General features: G+C 41.2%; 1 protein-coding gene across 1 annotated transcript in view; it reads left to right on the top strand.

Annotated features, from left to right (window-relative positions):
- Positions 1-27,298, top strand: part of LOC146472234 (low-density lipoprotein receptor-related protein 1-like) — a 93,181-nt gene that overhangs the window by 61,566 nt on the left and 4,317 nt on the right. Inside the window, exons 38-61 of the mRNA XM_085119633.1 lie at positions 1-76; positions 1,626-1,871; positions 3,833-3,957; positions 5,174-5,573; positions 6,531-6,780; positions 7,125-7,494; positions 8,257-8,878; positions 9,433-9,803; positions 11,099-11,381; positions 11,837-11,963; positions 13,006-13,346; positions 14,530-14,674; positions 15,548-15,744; positions 16,152-16,286; positions 17,488-17,727; positions 18,076-18,333; positions 19,514-19,708; positions 21,149-21,386; positions 21,994-22,394; positions 23,027-23,152; positions 24,026-24,116; positions 24,589-24,729; positions 26,037-26,141; positions 26,641-26,775. The exon at positions 1-76 is cut by the window's left edge and continues 145 nt beyond it. Coding sequence (XP_084975759.1) covers positions 1-76; positions 1,626-1,871; positions 3,833-3,957; positions 5,174-5,573; positions 6,531-6,780; positions 7,125-7,494; positions 8,257-8,878; positions 9,433-9,803; positions 11,099-11,381; positions 11,837-11,963; positions 13,006-13,346; positions 14,530-14,674; positions 15,548-15,744; positions 16,152-16,286; positions 17,488-17,727; positions 18,076-18,333; positions 19,514-19,708; positions 21,149-21,386; positions 21,994-22,394; positions 23,027-23,152; positions 24,026-24,116; positions 24,589-24,729; positions 26,037-26,141; positions 26,641-26,775 — 5,618 coding nt within the window. The remainder of the gene's footprint in view (positions 77-1,625; positions 1,872-3,832; positions 3,958-5,173; positions 5,574-6,530; positions 6,781-7,124; positions 7,495-8,256; positions 8,879-9,432; positions 9,804-11,098; positions 11,382-11,836; positions 11,964-13,005; positions 13,347-14,529; positions 14,675-15,547; positions 15,745-16,151; positions 16,287-17,487; positions 17,728-18,075; positions 18,334-19,513; positions 19,709-21,148; positions 21,387-21,993; positions 22,395-23,026; positions 23,153-24,025; positions 24,117-24,588; positions 24,730-26,036; positions 26,142-26,640; positions 26,776-27,298) is intronic.

Genomic DNA, 27,298 nt, shown 5'->3' on the forward strand with positions numbered 1-27,298 from the left:
GCAGATCCCGTCGTGTTGGCGGCACTAGATTTCCCGGCGATGGATCTTAAAGTGTTTTCTCAAGAGCGTCAGAACTGTAAGTTCTCAAATTCATACATACATAGCTATATAACCTATACTTAAACACGACTGGATTGGATTTAAGTCCCGACAATGATTCAAGGGTCGTGTTTGCACGATTAAAAAAATATAATGTAAAGAAACTTTTAATGAACTTAAAATCTCGCTATTCTTGGGAAGCTTCTGAAGAAGTGAACAATAAAAATCAAGTTCTTAGAACAGTAGGTCCTTATTGACTTAAGCGTGGATTTTTTTTAAAAATGGCGCTATAAAAGTCCTATATAATGTTCCAAAGTACCGCGCCTCTGTAACCGATTGAATTCTTCATCAGGTATGAATGAAAGCGCGCGACAGCGGCCTTATTATATCTAGTGAACCACGTAACGTTTTCATTTTCTTTCAATAACCTACTACTGTACAACTTGGCTAATACGGACACCAACGGGACACGCAAAAGTGTTCGCATTAAGCGGGCTCTCACAGTAAACGTCACGAACACAGGTTGATTTTTTTTGATCGAGATAAGGACTACAATTCAAAAGCAACGGAGCGATGTTTAATTCTTTACTGCAACTTCAGACGACAAAACAGCCAGTGATGGTCACAGCGTGATAACTAAATAAATGCAAACGGTGTAGTTTGCTTCATTTCATTATACTCTAATTAGATTAAATCAGTTAAGACCTAAGAAAAAAAGACAAATGTGACTTTCTTTCTTCTCTTTTCTTCACGTCGAAACGATCGGAAGACAGATATCAAATTGGACCAAGGCGAGTTCTTCGAAGAACCGCTGTCCGAGTCACCCGGAAATGTGAGGTAAAGCTGCGGGAAATTTATACAGGTGTCAAATTGCTGCAAAAATTGCATCCAAAATTGCCCGTGAGTGTAGCCCCTAAGATTCGTCAAGTTAGTCTAAAGACTTATTTACACGCAAAGATTTATCGCACCGATTTCCAGGTTCAATCGCATGGCCTTATTTACTCGTTACAACTTGTCGACCGATTTCTTTATCTGTTTGTGTGGCGTGGAGTGCAAATCGGCCTGATAACCAATCCAGATGTTTATAAATAGGGCCGATTTCCATCCGCTTACTCATTTTCTTTATTGAATTGGGCCAAATCAGCCTAGTTAATCGATACGTGTAAATTAGCCTGATTTTAAGGACGGTGCCTACTAATACCGAAGTTTTTTTGTATGGTTTTATGACTATGCGGAGAAAGCAGTTCTTAGTAAGGGCTATGGAAATCCAAAAAGGGGGAACCACGCATTTTTTTTGAGATAATAAAGCAACAATTATTCTAAAAAAACAGTAACATATAAAGCAATGGCGTTTCTTTCCAAATTTAAGCTTAATTATCTCTGAAAAATGCATGGTTACCCCAATTTTCTTTTTGGATACCAAGAGCACTTCCTTAGTTCTGTTTTCTCCGCATAGTTTCAAAGCGCGCAAAAATATCCCTGTATTAGTAGGCACCACCCATAGGAACCCCGAGTATCTCGAGATGCGCAGAACGTATGCGCAGTAACAATAGCAGGCACCGTCCTTAATATACAAATTTCTCCAGGTACCATCAACCCTTGCTTGAACGGCGGAGGTTGCTCCCATTTCTGTGAAGTTCAAGGGCAGAAGCGTGTGTGTAGATGCCCTGTGGGACTTGCTCTCAAGAATGAATTCCAGTGTGTGAATAAATCAGTGGTCTGTCCAGGGCGGCAGTTTGCTTGTTCAAATGGCAGGTGTCTGACGGATGGACTTGTCTGTGACAAACAGAATGATTGTGGAGACAGCTCAGATGAATTGCCTGCGCTGTGTGGTAAGTTCAGTACTGTTTTTATTGGTTTCGTTCTTGAATCGCGTACTCGTAGCTTTACAAAGCCCACAATTTAAAAGAATTTATGATCCCCTATTTTCTGCACGCGACCATTTAGGATTCCATGACGTAATACGGTTTCCCAATTATTCTACAAGGAAAAAAAGACTTCTGCTTCCTGACAATAGCGGTAACCGTATGACGTCATAAAATCCAAAATGGCGTCGCGCGAAAATGGGCGGTAATCATTTAGATTACAATTTTAAGAACACTAAAATGCTATAGATGTGCACTTTTTAAACTAAGCTTTGAAATTTAGAAACACTACTTCCAACAATTTAAGGTTACTGATAGGTTTCACGAGTGTCTTCTTTTATTTTGTTGGATAAATAAGCGCTCAGAGGTCTGCCAACTCAATATTAGCGACGTGTACTTAAATGCATTTACCCACTCTCAGGTAAAGGCGCACAACCAAACAGACTGCACAATATCAATCAGGAGATAATAGGCTTACAAAGTGTCAGGCTTTTTCTTTAGTCCTATTGGTTTATGAGAAAACTCATTCTAAAGTTGAACAATGGAAAATTTTTGTAGTCGCGTCAGAAGTTAATACGTCACGGACACAACATAGACTCCAGATTTCAAAATAACCGAATATAGGATATAAATAAAGTAATTATTGACGTAATGTTTAAAAAACGAGCACGATAAAACACGTGCTGCGAGTTTTTTGAACGGCTTCAAAAGCATTCCTGGAAAAACGTGTGTCAGTAGAGTTCATAACAATTAAGCTTTTGTGAACGTTGGAAATTAAGCCCCGTTTACATGGAGAAAAGTTGTCCCGGGCAAGAGGGTCACCCTCCCAGCCGAGTCAACTTTAGCGGGCGTTTATATGAGAACAAAGTTGACCCCTTTGCCCGAGCCAAGAGCTGACCGTCTAGAGACCATGAAAACATGCGAAAAAAAAAAAAAAACGCTTGGAAGTCTGCAAATCAAATCAGTTGTTTTTCAGGTTTACAAACGTTGGCTTTTTATACCCAAGAAATTCTGGCTCCTATGGTTTTTGAAACCAAGTTAAATAATTATGAAGTTAAAACTTGCCGGGCAAAATCGGTTTGCGAAGGCTACACAAGTCGTGGTTGACTGAATCTAACCGCGTGACATTTTAAGTTCTTTTCGCGTTGAATTTCGCCTGTCGTTAAGTCCGTAATCACACAAAACTGAGATGCATGACCTCTAAAGTTAAATGAAGCGTTTGTTGTGGCATGACTTGATAACACTAAACGCCAAATGATTTATATACCTTTTTATATAATATGACTTTGTCGGCGTTGAAGTCGGTGGCATTGAACTCAAACATGCTTTTATACTCCTTCAAACTGTCGATAATCGACTCAACCATAGTATGGCTCCAAGACCACTTCTTTACCGAGCAAGATGAGCTGGACTTCGGTCTGGCCGCCATTTTTCTTTCCCAATGACAACAGAGCTCGCGCATGCTCTGATTGTCTCGCCTTGACAGAGTTGACCCGGCTAGGCGAGCCAAAGTGTTTATATGGAGAAAAGTTGGCCCGGCTAGGAGGTAGACCCTACCTTCGCAAAAGGGTGACCCGGCTAGGCGGGTCACCCTTCTAGCCGAGCCAACTTTTTGTTTCTCATGTAAACGGTTTGCCAAGTTTTGTAAGGAAATGTAGGAAAAGTTGACTCGCCCAGGGTAGCTCGGGTAGGCGAGTGACCCTTCTACCCAGGACAACTTTTCTCCATATAAACGGGGCCTTAGAATACGAGAAAAACACCGCATACTAACGAGGAGTGTTTTATCAGCTGATAAAACACCGCATACTAATAAGAAGGAGGTTTATCGATATAAAGTCACTGTAGGTGATGTATTATCGACCATTTGATGATAGGCCAATGGGTTTATGGATTATTAATGAGTTTTTGAATATCTAAATAATTTGCAGCCCAGAGGCAATGCAGAACAGACGAGTTTAAGTGTTCAAGTGGTCAGTGTGTTAAATTAAACTGGAAATGTGATTTTGAACGCGACTGCACTGATGGTAGCGACGAGAAGGGCTGCGCTCGAAAGGTGAGGCGGTCATTAGCAGTTTGACTCTTTGCATCTTCTTCTTTTTTTGCCTATTTTGCTCCCAATGTGAACGTGAGGGTTGTATGGATGTGTTTATCATGTGAACTCGAAAAAAAAAACATAAACAAGTGTTCGGAATGTGCTAAGTAAAGGATCATTTAGCGTGCAAGTAAAAGTATGTCAACCTAAGAGGAAAAGGAGAGAGGCTCCCACAAGATTTCTCCTTGCGCATTATCATCATCGTCATTCTCATCACCACCACTACCACCACCCTAATCATCAACCTCATCATCATCGTCATCATCATCATAATTATCATCATCATCGTCATTGTCGTTATTATCACTTACTTAAGGCGGGGGTACACCTGAAAGCCGTTTTCACGCCGCTTAAAATCGGTCAAATGGAAATATCTTGTTCGCATTTCAAGTAATACAAAAACCCTCCATTTATTACACAAATCAATGTTTTTGGGTGTTTTATGAATTTTTGGGTGATTTTTAGGTATATTTGGAAGGAAATATTTTTTCTTGAAGGATTGGTTAAATTAAAAGAAATAAAAAATGTTGAATTTGTAGTTAATAATTAATAGACGGACACCAAGTTAGTCCACTAGAAACCTTGGGTGCTCTTGCGTGGGTATCAACTGTCTGTTAGTGTTCCAAAAATCATTTTCTTTCTTCTATCCATTCTTAAAACCTCTTCAAATTTCACTCAAATTCAGGTAGAGCCACGCCTTAACTTTCGCCTTTGCCACCGACCTCTTCCTTCTCCTCCTCCTCGTCATTATCGTTATCATCTTTTCATTATCTCTTCTTCACTCGACACAATCTTACAGTCAGTCTATGTCACGCGTGACCAGTTTTTCTGAGAAGAAAATGAAGGGTCGAATTCCTTTTTGAAATGTCCGGTATTTGAATGGAATCTTAGAAAAACTTAATGCTGTAATGTAAAGAAGAATTCATAGCTTTAAACCCCTAATAAACTCGGGTAATTTCTACAGAAACTCTAAAATCTCAGAAAGATTTTTTGATGTTCAAAACTGACATGTAAATTTCAAAATTTCGCTCAAATTTCAGAAATACTGGCCACGCATGACGTGGATTGACTGTACATGTAAACAAGCTTGAATCTGAAACAAACTGAAAGCTTTGGAACATTTGTAAAATGTGAGCAGAAGTTTCTTGACCTTCAACAATATTTCATCTATCCACAGACATGTGCCACTCACAGATACACGTGCGCCAATGGCCACTGCATTAATATTGAGTGGAAGTGCGATGGTGACAATGATTGCGGTGATTTCTCAGACGAGACCGGCTGTCCCCCCGTCACATGCCCGCCAGGGAAGGCAAAATGCGGCGACTCTAACGCCTGCATTGACTCGTCGTGGTTGTGTGATGGAGATTATGATTGTGAGAATCAGTGGGATGAGAGTGAAGCTGTGTGTAACAACAAAACCTGTAGCACTGGAAGCTTTCGCTGTGCGTCAGGGCATTGTATTTCTATGCGTTGGCGCTGTGATGGCGAGGATGACTGTGGTGACGGTAGTGATGAAGTGCTGTGCAAGCATGATAACCGCACATGTCAAAGTCACCAGTTTACCTGTCGGAACGGTAAGTATTCCACTTTGTATAAATTTTGCTTACACTACACAATCATTCACACAACTCAGCTATGAGGCATGGGCGCGTTGGTCAGTGGACCCCCAGCCAATGCCATGGCGCAACCTTTGGGGTTTTAAGGTTTACATTTAACATAAGGCAGCAATACTTAAATGAAATAAGCGAAAAACGATATTTCTCCAGTAAAACGAAAGTAAGAGCTAAAAACAAACAAACCAATAAAACAAACTTAACAACGTAATGTGTCGCCAAGAGAGGCTGACCGTAGAATTTCACAACTTTCTCAACGAATTCTTTTTCAAATCACTAACCGTGAGCCTTAACGCACTACGCTCGCCCCTTTTTCTGTCACGTGACGGCAAAATGTCAATTTATGTTAATTGGGATCAACACAAATTACATTTTGCTTCACCCCCAGCAACTACATGGCGATATAATCCGTTAAACGTGTCCCTCTTATGCAACCTTTCTAGTCATACAAGCCATTGATCAGCTCTTTTCTTAGGCTGTTTAAAGTCCCCCTTTTTTCTTTTGATCGATGTAGAAATCGTAAACTACGCTGGCTTTGATCGTACGGTCGGGTTGATATGCCAAGACTACCACGTGACGAGAAGGTGGGGTGGGAGCCGAGAAAACTACCTCCTTACCTAATTTTGGCGGTCACCCCAGGTTGCACTTAACAAGTTTCACCCGTTTCTATTGAAGCATACGATCGACGAACACACCGAGGAAGTAAACCGACTATTAATTTTACTATTATTACTTTTTAGAATATGCTGTACAAGTTGGTTCTAACTTTTAGTCGGTGGATGAAATCCTAAAGTGTGACAATTCAAATGAAAGCTCTTCGGCTTTACTTTGGAATGTTACGTTGGAATGCAACGGTTATCTAATTTGTATCTTGGTCGCTTTTAGGAATAAAAAGGTTGGGTTGTTTCTTTTTCCCAGGTCGCTGCATCACTATGAAGTTCAAATGCGATGGTGATGATGATTGCGGCGATGGTTCCGATGAAGCTGTGGCTGATCTTCACTGCGATGAGCGCACGTGTGATCCAACAGAGTTCAAGTGTGAGAACACTTCACGATGCGTGCTCAAGTCTTACGTGTGTGATGGGGATAATGACTGTGGTGATGCGTCCGATGAACACCCTAAAGAAGGCTGTGTGTTTAAAGAAAGCTGTAAACCAACACAATTCAGGTAATGGATCTCTTTAAGCGGTTTCCAGTAGAGTGTCGTAAAACCAAAACCAAAGTAATTACTCTGGCCAATCCCAACAGATGTAAACAACACAACGAGCCAATCAGAATTCGAAGCAAATACATGTAACCGGCGCCAAGCGCGGGAAAACGCGTGCGGCGAAAACACGATTGGTTTTGGTTTGGATTCCCATTGGTTGAGAAAGTAACGCGAGTTTTGTTAACCAATCACAGAACGTAGTAGTGCAAAACCAAAGCAAACGCGAAATTACTTTCGACACTTTAATTCAAAACCGCTCTATTTTATTAATTAAATCTCACGCTCAATGTTTTGTTCATTTACAGGTGCGCTAATGGCTTGTGTGTGCAGAGGGCTTGGCTCTGTGACGGCGACGACGACTGCGGTGACAACTCAGACGAGACCAGCTGCACCAACCACACGTGCAGTGAAAACCATTACACCTGCAGGAATGGCTACTGTGTACCAAGCAGCTACGTATGTGACGGGGAACGGGATTGCTCGGATGGCTCAGATGAAGACCCGGGGATATGTGGCAGAACCCCAGCCCCCTCATGCCCCAGGGATTCTTTTAATTGTGGAAATGGGACTTGCATTCCCTGGATTCGTGTCTGTGATGGACGCGAGGATTGTCTGAACGGGGCTGATGAGTGGCGGTGTAAACTGGGGGCTTGCAATCGTCTTGGGCAGAACAAGGTATGTTTTTTTTTTATGACAAGCTCTGTAAAATATTTCAGTATTGTGATTTTTAAAACTTTGTTTTATTATCGCGATCCTGGGGGATCTTCCCATTGCGCCTTAGACGACGTTATTTTGCGATATTGTCGTCTCAAAATGACGGAATATATTTTCTCCCAACTAGCCGTCGATATAAAGTCGTATTGCCGTCTCAGAATCGACTTTATTTTATAATATTGCAGACCACGCAATTGCGAGGCAAGAATCGTTGCATGTTTCTGTTCGATGTCTTCTTTTCTCGTCAATGCAGGACGCTTGTCTCGCGATTTCTCTTTTTCCGAAGAAAACTGTGTGGACGAAAAGATAAATGGGATTGTTGAATACTCAAAATGAAGCAACTGAGGAATGGAGAAACCGCAAAACAAAGCATTCATGTATTGACGTCACAACCCTACTATCCCCAATCTCCCGTCTTGCGCGGTATTGTACCCAGCGGGAAGTGAAATTTGTTTTTCGATTTTCATACGAGAACAACGTTGACATTTGATCAAGCAACAATAAATAAATAATAAATAAATGCTTTTGTTTATAGTGGAAATGCACTTAGCTACCCAAAGCTAGTTTACAAGCATTCCACTCAGAAATAACGGGAAACAAATGAAATGATTCTGATATACACTTTAACGCCGTGCTTAAACATGTCTTACTAACTGCGAATTGTTCACACTGTCATTTCTCGATTTCCTTCCTAACGCACAAATGTTTCTTGTTTGTTTGTAGTGCTCTCAGCTCTGTCATAACACTCCAACCGGTTACACTTGTTCCTGCCATTCTGGTTTCAAACTCTTACCTGACGGTGCGTCGTGTGAGGATGTAAACGAGTGCGAGGAATATAAACTCAACAAGTGTAATCACTTCTGTGTGAATCTGAAAGGTCGATACAAGTGCACATGCGCAAAAGGCTATGAACTCCGGCTCGGCGATCCGCACACTTGCAAACCTCTTGACACCAGCGTCGAACCGTATATCGCGTTTTTACGGCGGTACGAGATTCGGAAACTCGCCACTGATGGCTCCTGGGAAGGCGAGATATTACGCAAAATTCAGAACGCTGTTGCCATGGATTTTGATTGGTCAGAGCAGCGTGTTTATTGGACGGAAGGCCGTGCGCCGCCGCGTGTCAAGCGTGTGTTTTTTAACGGTACTGGCGTAGAGGTTGTTTTGGAAGCTGGGCTGTCTAACGTGGAAGGCCTTGCGGTTGACTGGGTTGGGAGAAATATGTACCTTGCGGATAGAATCCAGGACAAGATCTTTGTTGCGACGCTTGAGGGCCGTTACATGAAGACGCTGGTTTCTGAAGGACTTCAGGAGCCCAGAGCATTGGTGGTTGATCCCAGTGACGGTAAGCTGATTAAAGTATCAGTTCTCAAAACTTATTGCTATACGTTAGGATGAGAATTATGGATAATTGTCGATGATGTTGAATGGCGCTGAAACTGTTTGAACACTCCGTTCAGTTGTTGCTTCCAGCATTTGACCAACATCCGTTCAACTTTTGTTGAACGAATGTTGGTCAAATTTTGAAACCGTTTAAACAGGAAGTTCGGTATAAAAGGGGCCTGACCTGGCCATTCTCACATTCAGTCGTCAATAAACCATTAGAACGTAAACAACTGATAAACAACATGTGTCATTTTCCACGGCCCTCCCCAAAAAAATTGGCTTAGTTTTCAGAATAAACCAAGTTAAACAAAGTAAAACATGATATTGATACTGCTGTAGTGATATTATGAAATTTTGAGGCATTTATTTTCAGCAACGTGCCACAACTGAACGGCCTTTAAATTTGCATTTTACACCCACAAAGGTGTGAGATGAAGGAGGGGCTTGACCTTTTATGGCGGAACTACTTGTTTAAACTAGAGTTTGCTGAGATAACTTTCTTTATGCTTACAGGTCACTTGTACTACAGCGATTGGGGAAACAAGCCTCATATCGGCAAGTGCGGTTTGGATGGTTCCGGGAGACACTGGTTTATAACAAGCAAAGACGTAGGCTGGCCAAACGGTCTATCGCTCTGCCAAATCACGAAGCGGTTATTCTGGGTCGACGCCAAGCTAGATGTCATTGAATCGTGCGATCGGAATGGTCAGAACCGTGTCCAGCTGACTAAGCTGTACGCACCGCATCCTTTTGCTATCTCCGTGTTTGAAGATTTTGTCTACTGGACTGACTGGATGACCATGGCTATACACCGTGCGAATAGACTCACGGGATTGCAGCATGCTGTACTGCTGAATTCGTCGCACAGGCTCATGGGTCTGCAGGTAATTTGTCTTTGTATGCGTTCATGCGCAGCTTTTTTACCCGAAGTGAAGTGAAACTGTAAATTATTAGAACACAGGTGTCATATCGGAGGAAGGTACCGGAAGTCATCATAAGTGTCAAGGTGTTATGACTTCCGGTTGTTGAAACGTCAGCTTGTAGGGAGTTTAAGCAGCTACTACGACGACGGCAACCAGAACGGTACAAAACACTAGGATTTAATGAGAAAAACAAAGGCTCTGCACGTGCGCTCTAAATTTTCGCCATGCTCGGCCAAACAACATCGTGAAACGACTAATTATAAATTCAAGGTTTTGTGGAGAACGTAAACACATGGCGATAATTTTGTCATACTCTTTCTTAACTTGAACGCCATTTCCACCTGTTCTGTTTTTTGGATAGTTCGGTCACATTGCACAAGTTGAGAACGAATAGGAATAATCGCGAAGTAGTTCAAGCGACACGAACCCATATTTTCAAGTAACTCTTTGGTTGCTTAAACAGGAAGTTCCGGTATAAAAGGGGCCTGGCCAGGCCATTCTCACCTTCATTTATCAATCAACCATCAGATTGAAACAACTGACAAACAACTTGTGTCTTTTTCTACGGCCCTTCCCGTTAAAATTGGCTTAGTTTTCAGAATAAACCCTGTTAAACAAATTAGAACTTGACATCTTATATTGCTGTGGTGATATTGTGAAATTTTGAGGCGTAATCAGAAGACGCTTGAGTCAACAATTTGCCATGACTAAACGGCATTTGTATCTCTCGCCCACAAAGGTGTGAAATGAAGGAGGGGCTTGCCCTTTTTATAACAGATGTTCTTGACTACACTCACCCGAATGTTCATAATTTATCTACTTGTGAGGAAGTGTAGTTTCTTACCACAAGATTTCAGTCTTCAATTGAATTACGTTTCGTGGCCCTACTCCAGTAGTTCACAGGATCTAAGGTGTTAATAAAGGAGTACATATTTCGTAGGAGTAGGAAACTACAGCTTTTTCCCTAACAGTGGCTGGGAATTATGGTGAATTTTTAACGTGTGTGGATGATTGTGTAAAGTCGCTGTCTTTACTCAAGTAACAGCTGAGCTATGATAACCGTTATCACTATCCACAAAAGAATGAAAGAAGCGAAGTATTATGGCCGAAGAGTAATCATCGATTTGTTGTCATAAAAAGGATTGCGTTTCCTAGTTGTTGTTATGGAAACTGCTCAAACATCTTAGGTTAGCACGCTACTTGGATGTCGTTGTGTCGTGACATGCAACTCTTGTATCACTTCTGTCCCAATTCAGGTAATTCATCCTTTCCGCCAGCCTCCCCTCCCTTCACCTTGCGTCAACTCCCCCTGCTCTGGCCTGTGTTTGCCGAAGCCAGGAGGGGGGTACCGATGTGCCTGTCCGGATAACTTTCACTTGGCGAATGACAACAAAACATGTCTGGATAACTGCTCCAATAGTGACTTCGTCTGTGGAAATAATCTGTGCATTCCTCGCGTGTGGCGCTGTGATGGAGATGATGATTGTGGAGATGGCTCTGATGAGCCCCCCTCCTGCCCTCCAAGACACTGCCCACCAGGTAACGGTTAGAATAACACATAATCTGGGGGGAGGGGTGGACTATTATGAGACCCCTCCGTCCTTCCGAGGAAATGTTGGTCATAAGGTAGCTATTAGACCAAAACCCCGACTTAACGTTCTAAAACAAAATTTGGCCAAACTTTAGCTTACGTGAGGTGGCTAAAAAATTTAAATTATTGAACAATATTACAACGTTCATCCGGGCCTTCACACAGAATCCAGGATAACTATGTAACGCCGGGAAGGGGTGGGGGTGTTTGGCTTTCGAATAGTAAGGAGTCCCCTTATTCTGAATACGGATCGTGATCTTTACTTTGGTATCAGCCATAGTTTGGTATAACTGAACATGTTGTGGTATCTCGTGATAATTGTGGACAAGCCAAACTGGAGACTATTTCAAATCAAGTATTATTTTTTTGTTGTTTGACGTAATCTCACTTACCATTATTACAGGAATGTTTCAGTGCGACAACATGACGTGCGTATCAATCATCGCAGTCTGCAATGGCCATAAGGATTGTGGGAATGGTGCTGACGAAACGTCTTGCGCAGTGCGGCAGTGCGCACCCTTTCAGTTCAGGTGAGTTCAGAGAACTTGTTTCCAATGTTTACTCTTTGATACACGCGTAACTGAGGGATACATGTGTACAATTTCAGGAAATGTGCAACTCGCTTCGGCTGTTCGACCGTTCTATTCCTAAACGAAGGTGAAATATCGTTGGATTGAACAATTTATTTTAACTTACACGGGTACGAATTTTGTGCACACATTCAACTATTTAGTGCAGCACTGAAAACGGTACCTTCAGGAAAGTACTGCTGGATAACTTTTATGTGACCATTCAACACTTAAGGATTTCACCCACAGACTCAAAAGTTAGAACCACTTTGTACAGCATAATAAACAATACCAAATGAAAATACTGCTCAGCAGCTGTCATTTGAATGGCCACATTCGAGGATTTCATCCGCGGACTACAAATCAAGATTCTTTAAGTAGCACCAATACAGAACCACTTCCACAGACCTTTTGATACGTTTTCGCCTGATGTCCATCTTTTGATACCCTTTTGGCTCAAAACGGTTCATTTACAAGGCCCAGATGTCTCCACCTTTTGAAATCCTTTTCGAAAGTCTCCGCTTTCATCAGCGTTTTCGATCGTTTTAGTATGAATATTTAGCGTAAACACTTCTCACAACAGACTCCTTTTGTCTCGAAGTGGGATGACGAAACTGCAAGAACTAAACGACTGGAAGGAGTACTAAACAAGCCTAAGAAAGCTTGTGTCTTTTGGGAGATAGTGAAAGGCTATAGGAAGCGTCTTCTGTAGTGTGGACGGAGCCTAGTGTTCTTCCAATCAATCAATTAGTCCTCCCGAAAAACTTTTCCTTATTCTTGTATCTTTGATATTATAGCTCAGTCTGCCTTCTTACTTTGCAGTGAAAGTCATTCTTTCTTTTTGTCATCCTGCCCCGCCAAGATTAGCTTTGCTATCTGCGGCGCCAATAAATTGTACTTGTAAATTTTTACAAACACCTAATAAAGTTGAAATACTATCGATTTATCGAGTGAAGGTTTAGAGCGGTTTAGTTTACCAGCAAACGGTTTTGTTTGTGTGTAGATGTACGAACCACAAGTGCGTCTTCATACCACAAGTATGCGATGGCAAAAATGATTGCGGTGACAATTCCGATGAACGTCACTGCAAGGTCACCACGTGCGCCGAGGACCGGCACACTTGCCCCAGCGGACGCTGCATCTCACGCCAGTGGCTCTGCGACGGTGATAACGATTGTGGCGATAAGAGCGATGAATCACCGAGTGTTTGCAGCAATCACACTTGCGACCCTGTCACGCGATTCCAATGTAACGCGTCACGCAAGTGTATTCCGAAGCTTTGGATGTGTGACGGGGATGATGATTGCGATGACGGGTCAGACGAGGATAAGGAGGCCTGCCAAGGTTAGAAATCTGAAAATTTCTGCTTGCTAGTGGCGAACTGAATATAGTCTGTTATTGTATAGTCAAGCTTGAAATATTAGCTAGCGGGTTTTCTTTGGTTGTACTTTACTACGCTAAACATTTGTAGCATTGAGAATGATGTATTATTCAGTAAGTGACACAGTTAAACTCGGAAAACCAAAATCCGAGTGTTCCTGTCAGGAGTCGAACCTAAGATCTTCCGATTACTAGTTCGGATGCTCTACCACTGAGCTACAGGAGACTCGTGGGAGCTAAGGCGACTTTTTAAACTAGGTTCATGGGACAAACATCCTGCATATTGCTAGGATTGGAATGTCATGTGTGGCATATGCGTAATGGAATAAATGTGATGGAATATTATAAGCCTGGTGAATAAATGAGAATGATGCATTATTCAGTACGTGACACAGGCATACTCGGAAAACCAAAATCCGAGTGCTCGTTGTTTCTCTGAATTAAGATTTTTTTCACATTGAACAAAACTCGGAGCACAAGTCCACGAGCTTCGCGCGCATCTCTCGTCATCCCCGATTTAGAAGCAGGAAGGCGTAGTGATGAGAGCTTTCGCTTCTACCAATATGGCCTGGTTCGATTCCCGGTGTTCACGCAATATGTGGGTTGAGTTTGTTGTTGGTTCTCGTCCCTACTCCGAGGGTTTTTCTCCTGGTACTCTGGTTTCCCTGCCTCTACAAAAACCAACAATTCCAAATTCCAATAGGCCATTTTCATGATGGCGTCATTTTACTACAACTACCAGAATTCATTTCGTTTTCCTTGTCAAATTCAAACTTTGTAATCCCAGTGGACAGCAAAAAACAATAGCTCTAATAAGCACGAGAAAACAAAAACCAGAAGGATTCTGGTAGTTGTAGTAAAATGACGCCATAGTGAAAATGTCCTATTAGGACGAACAAGCGACCGCCGGACCGACTTAAATTAATTATTGAATGTCAGAGTTATTGAGCTACATGAACTGATTGAGTACACTATAGACAAAGCACTACTATTTACAAAATGATGAAATGCTATACAATTCATGTCCTAATGTAGCAACATAAATTTAAAATATTTTTTTAAAAAATTGATAAAATTACCTAGCTACTACGAAGTCCCACTAGATAAGACCATCCTCAGCACTCCTTTTTACCTCTCTTTATTTCAGGTTACCCGTGCGGTGCTGGTACGTTTCAGTGCCACAATCAACGCTGTATTCCACAGGAATGGCGGTGTGATTCTGAAGACGATTGCAAAGATGGCTCAGATGAAGCAGATTGCCTGCCTCACACTTGTTCAAGTACTGAATTCAGGTGAGTTAGGTCCTCCGGCACGTGTGCACTTTGTATCGTTTTTAATTGGCGATTTTTGATAACTTCTTTTGATAGTTTTCCGTGCACACACGCTGAGACACGTATTCACTTTCGTCAGTTTTTACTGTCCATGTATAAACAGTTGGAAACGAGTAAATGCTTCTCGCAAATAACTTCCAGTTATGCCGATATTGTTACGTCATCGTTTTCAATAGTTGGGTTGTTTTGTTATTGTTTTGCGTGTGGATAGAAGTTCAAACTTTTGTTTGGTTTTGCAGTTCATACCTTAGTTCTCTGTTTTCGAAAGTGTTCACTTCGTTTAGCTTTTTCTGAAATGAGGTTTCAGTCGGTTGCGTGTGAACGGAAAGTTAAACCGTATGAAGAAAAAAAAATTGTGAGTGGACGGGTCCCAGTTTTTCAAGGGTGTTTTAAGTCTTGTTCTCGTGCTCGAGCTTATCACCATTTATGAAGATAAGGAAATAGGCACTGTCATAAAGAAAGTTTGGAAATCGTAATGGAGATCTTAATTTTCTTTAAATTTTGCGAACTTTACCTTTGAATTTCACTAATGGTTTGGGAAGCAACGCAACACTAGTTTTTTTTTGACCAGCTTCGAGGTGTTTGGAAATAGGATGGGAGAGTCTTTCGAGCGTTTGATATAGCTTCTCAAGCCTTTTCCTGGAAAAATTTATAGCAAACGTTCAACATATTTTATGAAAATTAAGATCACATTTTAATCCTCCTTGACGGTAATGATTTCCTTTGGTTGTTCGCTATGAATTATTAACTAGTTCGAGAGGAGGTGTATGTAATATGAGCACTATTGAAACACCTCTAGACGCCGTCCATCCATTCCTTTTGTCATTACTACAGGTGTGGGTCTGGTCGTTGTATCAGCAGTGACTGGGTGTGTGATGGTGACGATGACTGTGGAGATTCAACAGATGAACAGGACTGTGTCAACACATCTTGCAGAACAGGACAGTTCAGGTGTGCTACTGGGGAATGTATTGCTAAGGAATGGAAATGCGATGGATACAAAGATTGTAAAGATGCTTCAGATGAAAAAGGTAAGTAAATAATAGATTTATGTAATGAGTCAGTCACACAAGAATCCTAGTCTCCTTCTCAGCCGTCGTTTGGGATCGTGACGCAACGCGCTTGGGGGAGTGAGCGCGTTGTGTGACGATCCCAAACAACGGCTGCCTTCCGATTACTAGTTCGGATGCTCTACCACTGAGCTACAGGAGACTCGCGGGAGCTAGCCCAATTAATTAGGCTCACATTTTTCACCAAGGGCACGTTTTTCAAAGGTTCCGATAATTCATTAGGCCTGGTAACTATTTATTTGCACAAGTTCCCTCAACAGACTTTTCAATTTATTTCCGATTGATGATGATGGTGATGACGACGACAATGCTGATGATTGTATGGATTTGGCATTTAAACAAACGTATTGATTTGGCTTTCTTATCAGATTGCCTTACTGGTTCTCGGTACTGCCCACCACAAAGCTTTCGTTGTAACAACACACTGTGTATTCACGAGGTTTGGGTTTGTGATGGAGAGGATGACTGTGGAGATGGAAGTGATGAATCATCAAAGTACTGTGGTAAGCAAAAATATCATTTGGAGGCCATTTTGGACGATTATAAAATGAACAAAAATCTGGAACGCGTAACCCTCGCGCGTAGTACACAAGTTAAAGCATGTCATAGTTTAGGTAACGTTTCAAAGCGGAACATTTATAGTTTGACTGAATGGGGTGTGATTTGAGTTGCTCATACGCAAACGTACATTACTAGGAGCGTTTTGATCTAGAACTAGCTTGGATATGAGGTTTAAAGCATTGGATGTTGTCACATGCAAGTATTACCTCATGTTGAATTTGGACAGGAGTTGTTACGGATATAAGCATGTCTGCAGATATAAGAATACATGTAAGTGAATACCAGTCCTGCAAATTCGATTGAGTACTTCCAAGCAAGTGTGGTTGTATTGGCAAAGTACCCTTCACAAGAGATTGTTTATATGAAATATTAGTTAGTCCGACACCAAGTAAACTGTCTATGATGCTTTAAAACAATACACCCCTCCCCACCACCCCCCCCCCCCCCTTCGAAAAAAAGTTCTCAACCCGAACAAGAAAATAAAAAAACATGAAATAAATTTTACAGCATTAAAGTTATTAATATTATGGAAGTTTTCTGTTAGGAGGAGTTTTACAGTATGCACCTTATTCGCTCTATATGCTAATTGCCCATTGCAAACCACGTGATATCCTTAGGAGAATCGATCCTTTCAGTCATTTTGGAAGTGGATAATGTATACCAGCGCAAATATGACCAATTTTAAAAGAGACTACTCCCTAGAGTACCGCCACATGATCTGTGTTGGTAATGGAGGAACAAAACAATGAAGCGAATGAGGTCTATTACAGTCAAGCTACGTCACGCTGACCAGTATTTCCGAGAATGGAATGAACTGATTCGATTCCTCTTTGTAATGTCCAGCGTTTGAATGGAATCTTGAATATTTCTCTGGAAATATTTCCGAAAAAGGCGCATTGACTTAAAAAAAAAAACGAAAAAAATATTCGGCAAACGTTTTTTCTTAATGCTGCAATGTAAAGAAAAATTCATAGCTTTATACCGTCAAGAAACTAGGGAAATTTCTGCGGGAAGTCTGAAATCTCGTTCGCGATGTTCAAAACTGCCATACATGTAAATTTGAAAAATCCGTTCAAATGTCAAAAATACCGTTCATGCGTGACGTAGGTTGACTGTTATTCCATATAATTTTGTTCTCTACAGCGGCCCACAGTTGTCTCATAACACAGTTTCGTTGCGCAAACAATGTGTGTATCCCCAAATGGCAGTTCTGTGATGGTGTGGATCAGTGCGGGGATGGTTCAGACGAATCGACATGCGCAGTGATTGCCAACGGCTGTAATTCCACTCAATTTAAATGCACCAACCGGAAGTGTATTGCAAATGCCTTTGTGTGTGACAGCAAAGATGACTGCGGAGATGCATCAGATGAGAAATACTGTGGTAAGTGGATCAATGTTTCTTGTACCAGAAAGACACATAACGTGACATTTAGACATCAATTGTCATTTGTAAATCCCCAAAAGTATCCTGTTTTTTGTCCGTCGTACTCCAGTTTGGAGTTATCTCCCATCAGAGGCTATTAGTGCAAAATCCTTATCTCACTTTCACACGGCCTGAGTTCTTGTATCTCAATAGATATCTGATGTAGCTCGGTGTCAGTCCTTTAGAGGCTTACAAATCTTAAAAATAATCCTGAAGCACGCTGGGAGCCAGTGCTCTCTCTCTCTCTACAATACTGTACGTGTCTTGACGTTACAAAGTAAAGTAACAGTTGTTCGTTATCCCAAGGTGCAAAAAACAAGTCTTGCTCTGCTGATAATGGCGGATGTGAGCAGAACTGTACCGTTGTGGAAGAAGCAGTGGTGTGTGTCTGCTGGCGCGGTTTTCAACTGTCCGCGGACACTAGGAAGTGTGTGGACATAGATGAGTGTCAGACCTTTGGTTTGTGCAGCCAACGGTGCGTAAACACGCGAGGAAGCTACAAATGTCAGTGTGACTACGGCTATATCAGTGTTGGTGTGGACGGCTTAGACTGCAAAGCTCAAGGTGAGTTCTTGTCGCTTGGAAAAGCTACGAGATGAATTTGTGCATTTTTGTTTTTAATATTGCGTACTTCTTACTATTCGAAATAAAAAAAAGATGACTTCATACAAAAATTGATTTCGAAATAATTGATTTGATCTCCGAAAGATTAACAGGCTGAAAACAGTAGTGCGTCCGTTTTTATAATGGAGATGCATCACTCAGGCAAAAGCCTTTTCGTTCGTTTTTGGTTATACGTCTCACAGTTCCTCTGTATGAAGACTTCAAAAGATGTTTAATGTATCGGTTCTTCAATCCACATTTAAGCCGATATTTCTTGTGGGTGGCTAACCCGTCAACTTTACGAAACTTTAAATTCATGCTTTACGACATGATCCTTTAGTTAGCTAGATGTCACCTTCCAAATAGCCAATTCATTTGTTCGACCTCGATAATGTCTCATACTTATTGGATGGAGCGGAGGCGGACCGCAAGGTCTACGTTCTGGACTTAACGCCCGTCAGGATCCTCGTCCAAGACACCGTCAGGTTGGGAGTTTGGCTGGGGCAGCACATCGGTCAAATGAAGCATTCATTAGAATCATTTGACTAGACCTTGTTGTCGTGTTTTTGAAAGAGGTGTTTATTATGACTAATTGCCTATTTAGGGTGGATAGCGGGATTAAGGTACAAAGGTTTCATCAAAGTGTGGGTGGTTATTAGATCGTTAAACGTACATGTAACGTTTCTCAAATTAAAAACTATTATTGGATAATGCAATAGCAGAGTTTTGATTGGCATGCTGGGCATGGGTAACCACAATATCAGGCACGTTTTGAAAAATTGAAAACACCAAGATCTAGCAGTATTTTCTTTCTCTTTTTAATAAAAACAGCTATTCCACTCGCCCTTCTTCGATATGGGATGATCATAATCAAATCGGTGCTACGTGCCTTGTTGGCTATCTATCACCTCATATGGGCCACTTTCACCGTTTGCAACTTAATGCATGGTTGGTCGAGAGGACAAAACAACGAATGACAGAACCATGCTTTTAACCGTAAAAAAAAAAAAACAATGCAGCTGAGGGTTAAAAGGGCGCAGTGAAAATAGAGCTTTTGAAAGCTGCAGGGCTACTCCCTAGTATGCAACAAACGCGGGTGGAAAAGTTGTTAATTTAAATGTTTTCAATTCCAATTTTACAGGTCAACCTCCATCCCTTCTTTTCCCAAGCGGAAGTGACATCAGGCGCCTGGGTTTGGACGGTAATTTTACAGGATCATACAGCCTTGTAGCTCACAGTCAAGGTGCTATGGGAGGCTTGGATGTATGGTGGGAGAAGCAGCTTGTCTTCTGGACTGACTTGCGACAAGGCACAATAAAACGAGCCAGGATACCAGGTGGGGCGGCAGCTAAAGTTATAACCTATGGTAGACTAAATTTTATGTGAATTGATCCTGCAAAATTCCCAGGGACGAATCAATAAACTCATTTGTACCTCAGGGATATAGACTAGCACTCTTGTATAAATGTATGCGCGGTTTTGCTCGTCAGTACTTACAAAGTTTGTTCATAAAGAAGCCTGTGTCCATGGTCGACACCTTCGAAACAGTAGCAAACTGCAAAGCGTTGCAGAACCGCGCTCGCGTAAAACTCGTTTGTGTATAGAGGTACCGCCTTGTGAAATTCGCTACCTAAAGAATTTAGACACTGCTTTTCCCTCAAAGCATTTAAGATGGGTCTTCAGCAAAAATATTTTGACAGGATGTTTGTCCCATGAACCTAGTTTAATGGCCTTAGCTCCCACGAGTCTCCTGTAGCTCAGTGGTAGAGTATCCGAACTAGTAAACGGAAGGTCTTAGGTTCGACTCCTGATAGGAGCACTCAGTTTTTTTTTCCGACTATGCCTGTGTTATTTACCGATAAGTACATCATCCTCATAAATTTACATTCTCTTTACCTGTAAATTTTTAGTAAGTTTTACAATTGTGAATTTTGTTTATTTTCTTTTTATTTTGTTTGTGAATTGATCCGGAGAATTCCACAGGGACGTATCAATAAACTCATTTGTATTTACAGAGGACACTTCCAATTTTTCTTATGTACAAACCATGGTACGCTTTTTGATCTCTAGTAAAGAACGTTGCCTCCTTTTGTTACAGCCTGCGTAGCAAGCGTTTCCGTGGGTTTTTTGCGTGTTTTTCGTAGTTTAACCGTAACGAACAACTCCCCCCCCCCCCCGGAAACGCTTGCAACGATGTTTACTTGTGTTAGTACGCTTCACGGGCTTGTCGGAGAAACTCGGGTTTTCAGGAATGGTACCTCCATTTATTTATTTATTTATTTATTTATTTATTTATTTATTACACTTTATTGATACAAATAAACAGCAATAGCAATAAACGGTTATTACAATCGACGCGACCTACCTTACTTAAATAAAGGGCCCAGTTGTTCAAATTTGATTAAGCTAATCCTGGGTTAACGTGAACTTTTATTCGAGTTTTTTATACTAATCAATGAAAACTCTTCAAAAAGATATTTGTTCCTCAGTTTTGACTTAGGCTTTTCTTTAGCGTTTGCTTAAAATTAGCTTTCTAAGACATTTGTAATGAGCAACTTCAAACCCTCGGTTAATTTCTAATTGGGGATTAGCGTTAATCGGCTTTCGAACGACCGGGCCCAGATGAGTACAATCAACAGTTACCTCCAAATAAACAAGCCCCCGCCCCCCTCCCTTCCCCCTCACCTCGCTGGATGCTGTTCATTTTCTTAAATTTTCCAGAATCTTGCCAATACGCTTCTTCTATAATTTAATTTAATTTCCGTTTACTCCGTAGGGAGAGTAGTACCAAACTATCGCCAAACACGAGCCACCAAGCAGGAAATCCAAGACCTGAAGGTGGCAGTGGGAAGGGCGGAAGGTCTGGCTGTCGACTGGTTAAGCGGGAATATTTACTGGACTGATGCTAAAAAGCGTGTCATAGAAGTCGCGACCAAAGATGGTTACTATAGATACAGGCTTTTCTCTGGACTTCGTAATATACCGCATGCTTTGGTCCTTGATCCAACTAATAGGTAAGAAGAAAACAAACCAGAAGCGCTGACGTGACGCAGAAGTGGTCACATGACTAGTTTAGCAACGTATGGAAAGAACCTATACCGAGTTTCAAAACTTTTTCGATACTCCGTGTCGAATGTTTACGTTGTAGTGTTGAACATATCGAGTGCTTGGTATCGAGGTCGAACCCACATTTATAGCGTTATTACTAGTTCCCAGTGTTTCTCGCTTGTAGTCGATGCATGCAAATCTGCTAGGCACCATTCACGGTCGGTTGATCTGATGTCTGCGTTTTCCCTAAGCTTCGTTCTCGGAAAACTTTGTTTTACGTATATTCAGGCCAATTTTTTTTTTTTTAAATTATTAATTTCTAAATCGTAGCTCTAGTAATTGCCTCCTCACACAATAGTTGCCCTTGAATAATCAATCCATCCCCGTTTTAACGCCCGAAACACAGAGGAACGATTAATATCACAGCTAGTGAGACATCCAAGATGATGCGGGAAAATGCGGGAAATTGTTGCAGTCAAAAAGAGTTGTATTATTACCACGGCTTAGCGATGCTTTAGTCACTTCATATCAGTTGAGGCTCTCCTACATATTTACTCTCACATTGTTTTGCAGACGAATGTATTGGTCAGAGCTAGGCTACCGACCTTCCATTAATACAGCACTTTTGGATGGAACTAATACAAGCACTCTCGTAGAGAGCAAGCTAAAATGGCCGCTTGCACTGGCTCTTGACACCCCAGCACGAAGGCTATACTGGTGTGACTCTAAACTGCGGCGTGTGGACTCGATCAATCTTAACGGACGTGACAGGCAGCTTGTCTGGAAGTTCACAAGCCGTGACACACCCATTACTGTTGCGTCACACGAAAACTTTTTGTATGTCAATACACAATCCGGTACTCTCTACCGGTTAAACAAGTTTGGTCAAGGGCCGCCGACAGCTTTAGCGCACGGACTCAGGCGTCCTGTTGGGTTGGTTGTGTATCAGCAGCAGCACCAATACGCACCAGGAGGTAACGTTCAAACAATCACAAGACAAACAGGATTTTTTTCAAGTAGATTCCCAAATAGTAGAGAGCTTTGGAATCGAGTTTACGGCAAACAGCAAACTTGAGATTCGTGTTTGTTTTCTTGAAAAAAATCAGTACATAGAAGAGAATAGTGCGAAATAATTTTGGCCTTTTATGCTAACGCAAAACGACTCGACTTTACTGAGAAACTGAAAACAGCGGAAGAGATAATTAAGCAACAATTATTCTAAAAACAGAAAAATAAAAAGCAATGTATGGCGTTTTTTTTCCCCAAATTGAAGCTTTATTATCTCTGAAAAATGCATGGTTACCCGAAATCTTCTTTTTGGATACCAAGAACACTTGCTGATATCCGCTTTCTCCGCATAGTTTTAAACTGCGCAAAAGCACCACCCAAAGGAAATCCGAGTATCTCGAGATGCGCAGAACGTATGCGCAGTAACAAAAGAGGGCACCGTCTTTAAGTGCCTAGCGTTCATTTACAAGTCACAGAGTGTAGTAGAGATAGTAGGGCAAAAAATTCAAAGCAAAACGCGAAATTACTTTTGATACAGTTGAAAAGCGCTCCATTTGTCTTTTGCCCAACTGATTCACCGTGTTAATTGTGTTCCCAGGCATCGTCAATGACTGTGAACTCGGCAAGAACAAGTGCTCTCATTTGTGCTTACCTGGTTCTGAGAAGCCTGTGTGTAAATGCCCCACAGGTGACCCAGGAAAATCTGGCGCAGACTGTCGATCACGTGAGTACTTTGAAAAATGGTTTATTTCTGTTTTGAAGACCGTTGTCATTGGGTGTTGATTGCTCGGCGGATTTGTCCTTGGATCTGATACCTGTAGCAGGTGGAAGTCGATGATTTTAAAGCTAATCTCTCAAATTTCTGGAAGGGCAATTATAACATTAGTAGAAAACCAACAAAAATATATTGCTGTCACATTCCTTTGAGGCTTCGGCAGGCGCCCATAGCCCACGTACTAACCTATGTCAAGGCGCTTTCAGAGACCGCTTTACTTTTAGACCAGTTTTAGCTCACTTTTCCCCGCATAATGGAAGTCTTGGTGTTTCCGCTTGTTTATGATATGAAACAAAGACAACAGGGAATATCATGATAGATGAAGAGAAACAAAGGAAATCATTACCGTGAAGATGGGTTGGAAATGTGATCTTGATTATCAATCTAATTAGTTTTAGCTTTGGATTTTTCTTAGAATCGTAATTGGTTTGAAATGCTCTATAAAAATAAAAACAAAGCAATAACAATAATCATCATAATCATAATCATAGTCATAAAACCTCGGGTTGATTTAGAATAATTTGGCTGTGCCTCATTCCTATATGGAAGAAGAAAAGATGATATTCAATGGTCTTTTTTTCTGTCTGAAATACCCCATTTCCGTCTCTGTGGATTAGGAGAGGAGCTCGCACCATACCTCAGTGTGAAAATCATTGCTCTGTTTCTTGACCAAACACCTGACTAAAACAGCAACAAACTATTTTCTGAGAGGGGGGAGGGAGTAGTATCCTCTACCCACCCCTCACCCCCGATTCACACTAACAATTGACTGAATTAAAGCAAACAGTCTGTCTTATAGTTCATCGCCTTATTTTGTTTTAGCCACCAAGCCCCCTCGGCCACCTCCGGTTTGTTGGCTTGGATTGTGTGGAAAAGGAACCTGTGTCAATGTCAAGAATAATGCCACTTGTTTGTGAGTTTTTGTTGTTGTAGTTGTTGTTGATGATGATGATGATATTGTCGTTGCAGTTGTCACTTTGGTTGAGATTTGAAGGTTTAATTTGAAAAAATGTGCACAGTTTGCAATGAAACCATAGAAAGCCTATATCTTTTTCTTAGAATTGTATTTATTTCCTTGAAGAAGCGCCAGAATCTCTGTCCGCTGTTCATGGAGGACGCGGGTTCTAAAACCAAAATGGCGGCTAGTTTTGCGTTTTGCAGCCGCTCGCGTTTCAAGCCTATCCTCGAGGAACATGAATTTCGTGCACGCTTCTCAATTATATATCAAAGTAATTGGTTATTCCAAGCATGTTGTCAGAACTATTCCTACAATTGTCAAGGTAAACAAGCGATTTAGAGCAAGTGTAGTCAGTTGTGTTCTTAGGGTTTACTTTGAGTTAATAATAACATCTATCTATTATCATCTTTTTTTATTTCGTTCCCAGTTGTCCTAGAGGCTTCACAGGAAGGCGTTGCGAAACAACTTTGTCCACAACAATTGCGCCCACAAACAAACCAGTGGTATGTCCACTGAAATGTCTGAACGGTGGCTCGTGTGTGATACAGGATGGTAAACCAAAGTGCAAGTGAGTGATGGTATTTCACAATTATCATTACTGAATCACGTAGAATATCTCTAGATACTCAGCCGAAGTGGACGATTAGTTTAAGGACGGTGCCTACTTTTGTTACTGCGCATACGTTCTGCACATCTCTAGATACCCGGATTTCCTGTGGGTGGTGTTTTCTAATACAGGGATACTTTTGCAGGGCGTAAAACTATGCGGAGAAAGCAGAAATTAGCAAGTGCTCTTGGTATCCATCAAGAAAATTGGGGTTAACCATGCATTTTTCAGAAATAGTTAATCTTAAATTTGGGAAAAATGTTATACATTGCTTTGTATTTTACTGCTTCTTTTGAATTATTGTTGTTTAATTATCTCTGAAAAATGCGTGGTCACTTCCCAATTTTCCTTATGGATTTCAATAGCCTTTGCTAAGATCTGCTTCTCCTGCATTGTCATAAACCGCGCAAAAATACCTCTGTACTAGTAGGCACCGTCGTTAATCCTCTGTACTGAAAAGAATGGCGAACGACTGGTACTTTTACCTATGATTCTTGGCGTACGAAAACACTAAAAGCGCTCATAAAAACGCACAGCAAAGTTCTTCTCAAACTCTTTAATAATTCATCGAGCATAAACAAAGCAAATCACTGCCTTGAAGGAGGTTTGGAAATGTGAAAATTTTGTGAACTTTTGCTTCGAATTTCTCCAAGAATTATCAATAGTTTGAGAAGCTATATCAAACGCTCGAAAGAGTGTTTCCTCCGATTTCCAAACACCTCGAAGTTGGTTAAAGTTCTCGGCTGCGCCTCGTTTTTCCAACCTACTTCTCGGTCTTTGGAAATCGGAGGAAACACTCTTCTTCGTGTTTAATATATTACTTAAAAAATTTCAAATGTAGAACACACAATGTTGTTGGTACAGGGACGAATTTCGCCAAAAATATGGCTTTCTCTGTGCCTTTTGGCTGTGTTAGGTTGCAAGGTATTGTGGTAAAATATACAGCCGCAATCTTCAAGTTTTCCGTAAGGTGGATTGCTTAACCAAATGATTGTAATAAGGTTTCACATACTTTGTGAGGATTTAGCCCTCGGTATCGTTGTCTTTCAGGGAAATGATTTTCTATGCTTACGCCTAATAGACTTAATCAAGTTTTTACTCATTTGCTTTGGATATAATAACTGTCATTGAATATTGTGAAGCGCCCACCGGAATTGGTTATGTATGTGAAAATCCTATATCTGAACTGATGGTGAAATGTCTAATACAAGAAAGGCCATCTCAGGTTTGTGCGCCCTTACCTTTTCTAAATACTTTCCTCTGTTCAGGTGTTTACCTCGAACCATGGGTGAAGTATGTGACGTGACGTGTGCCTTGTTTAGCTGTAGTCACGGTGGAACTTGTATTATTCAAGATGGAAAGTTTACCTGCAAGTGAGTTATATCGATACATTGACTTTCTGAGTGCCTACGTTCTTTTGTAGTTAAACGGAAAAATTGTAACCTGTGACTTTGCCTGGCCGTTTTCCAAGCGTTTACCGTAGAATTATCAGTAAACACATCATTTACAGCAGTACAGTTAACAGTAGTAAAGGAAAGTGATGCTCGGTAGCTTTCATTTGAATGCTCACACTTTAGGATCTTATCCACAGACTCAAAAGTTCGAACCAGTTTGTATAGCACAAAAAACAGCACCACAGGAAAGTACTGCTCAGTAGCTTTCATTTGAATTGTCACACCTAACTATTTTGGTACCTTTCCGTTTTAATGGTCACACTTTTGGATTTAATCCACAGACTCATAAGTTCGAACCACTTTTCAAAGGATAATAAACAGCACCACAGGAAAGTACTGCTAAAAAGCATTGATTAAAAAAAAAACCCACACGAATGAAGTGTTTCCAAGTGAGATTTTGTGTTTTATGTTTCTTCAGATGTCGAAAGGGTTTCCTTTATGTTGGAAACAAGACCTGCGCACTCGATAAGTGCTACGAAGAGAATCGAAATAATAAATTATGCGGTGATCTGGCCTGTGTTGTTACAAACGACACCAACGAAGCAATGTGCAAGTAAGTGATAAATGAGCAGGAAGGTATTGCACAGTGTGGTTTTCGCTGTTTTTGTTTTGTTTTTTCACTCTTGTTGATTCATATCGCTGTATTTTCATTTTATTTCTCTTTCTCTTTACCTTCTCTTTTCCTCTCTTCAGCTTTCTATTCTCATTTCTGTTGTTTGTTTGTCCTTGTCACATTTTGAGTGTTACTTGTGGTTTCACAGCAGTGAAAAGAGCTGTTTTCTAAGGACAGTTGTCGAACCAGTATCGAGTATCACAGAGTAGGCGGTAACGCAATGAACCAATCACAACTGAGACCAAAAACACACTGTCGTTGCTAAGCGACGGAAGACAGGTGCCAATCACAGACCAGAAAAAGGAAAAAATTCAGCTGATGTCTAGCGCCAGAAAATATGAAGCGCCAGAAAATATGAAGCCGGTGCTAAACGCGGGAAAGTATGGAACTGGTGCCAAGCGCGGGAAAGTATGCAAGTGGTGTCAAGCGCGGGAAAATATGCAACCGGTGCTGAGCGCGAAAA

The sequence above is a fragment of the Pavona decussata genome, unplaced genomic scaffold (genome assembly GCF_977016875.1).
Source record: "Pavona decussata unplaced genomic scaffold, jaPavDecu1.1 SCAFFOLD_100, whole genome shotgun sequence".
Classification (NCBI taxonomy): Eukaryota; Metazoa; Cnidaria; class Anthozoa; order Scleractinia; family Agariciidae; genus Pavona; species Pavona decussata.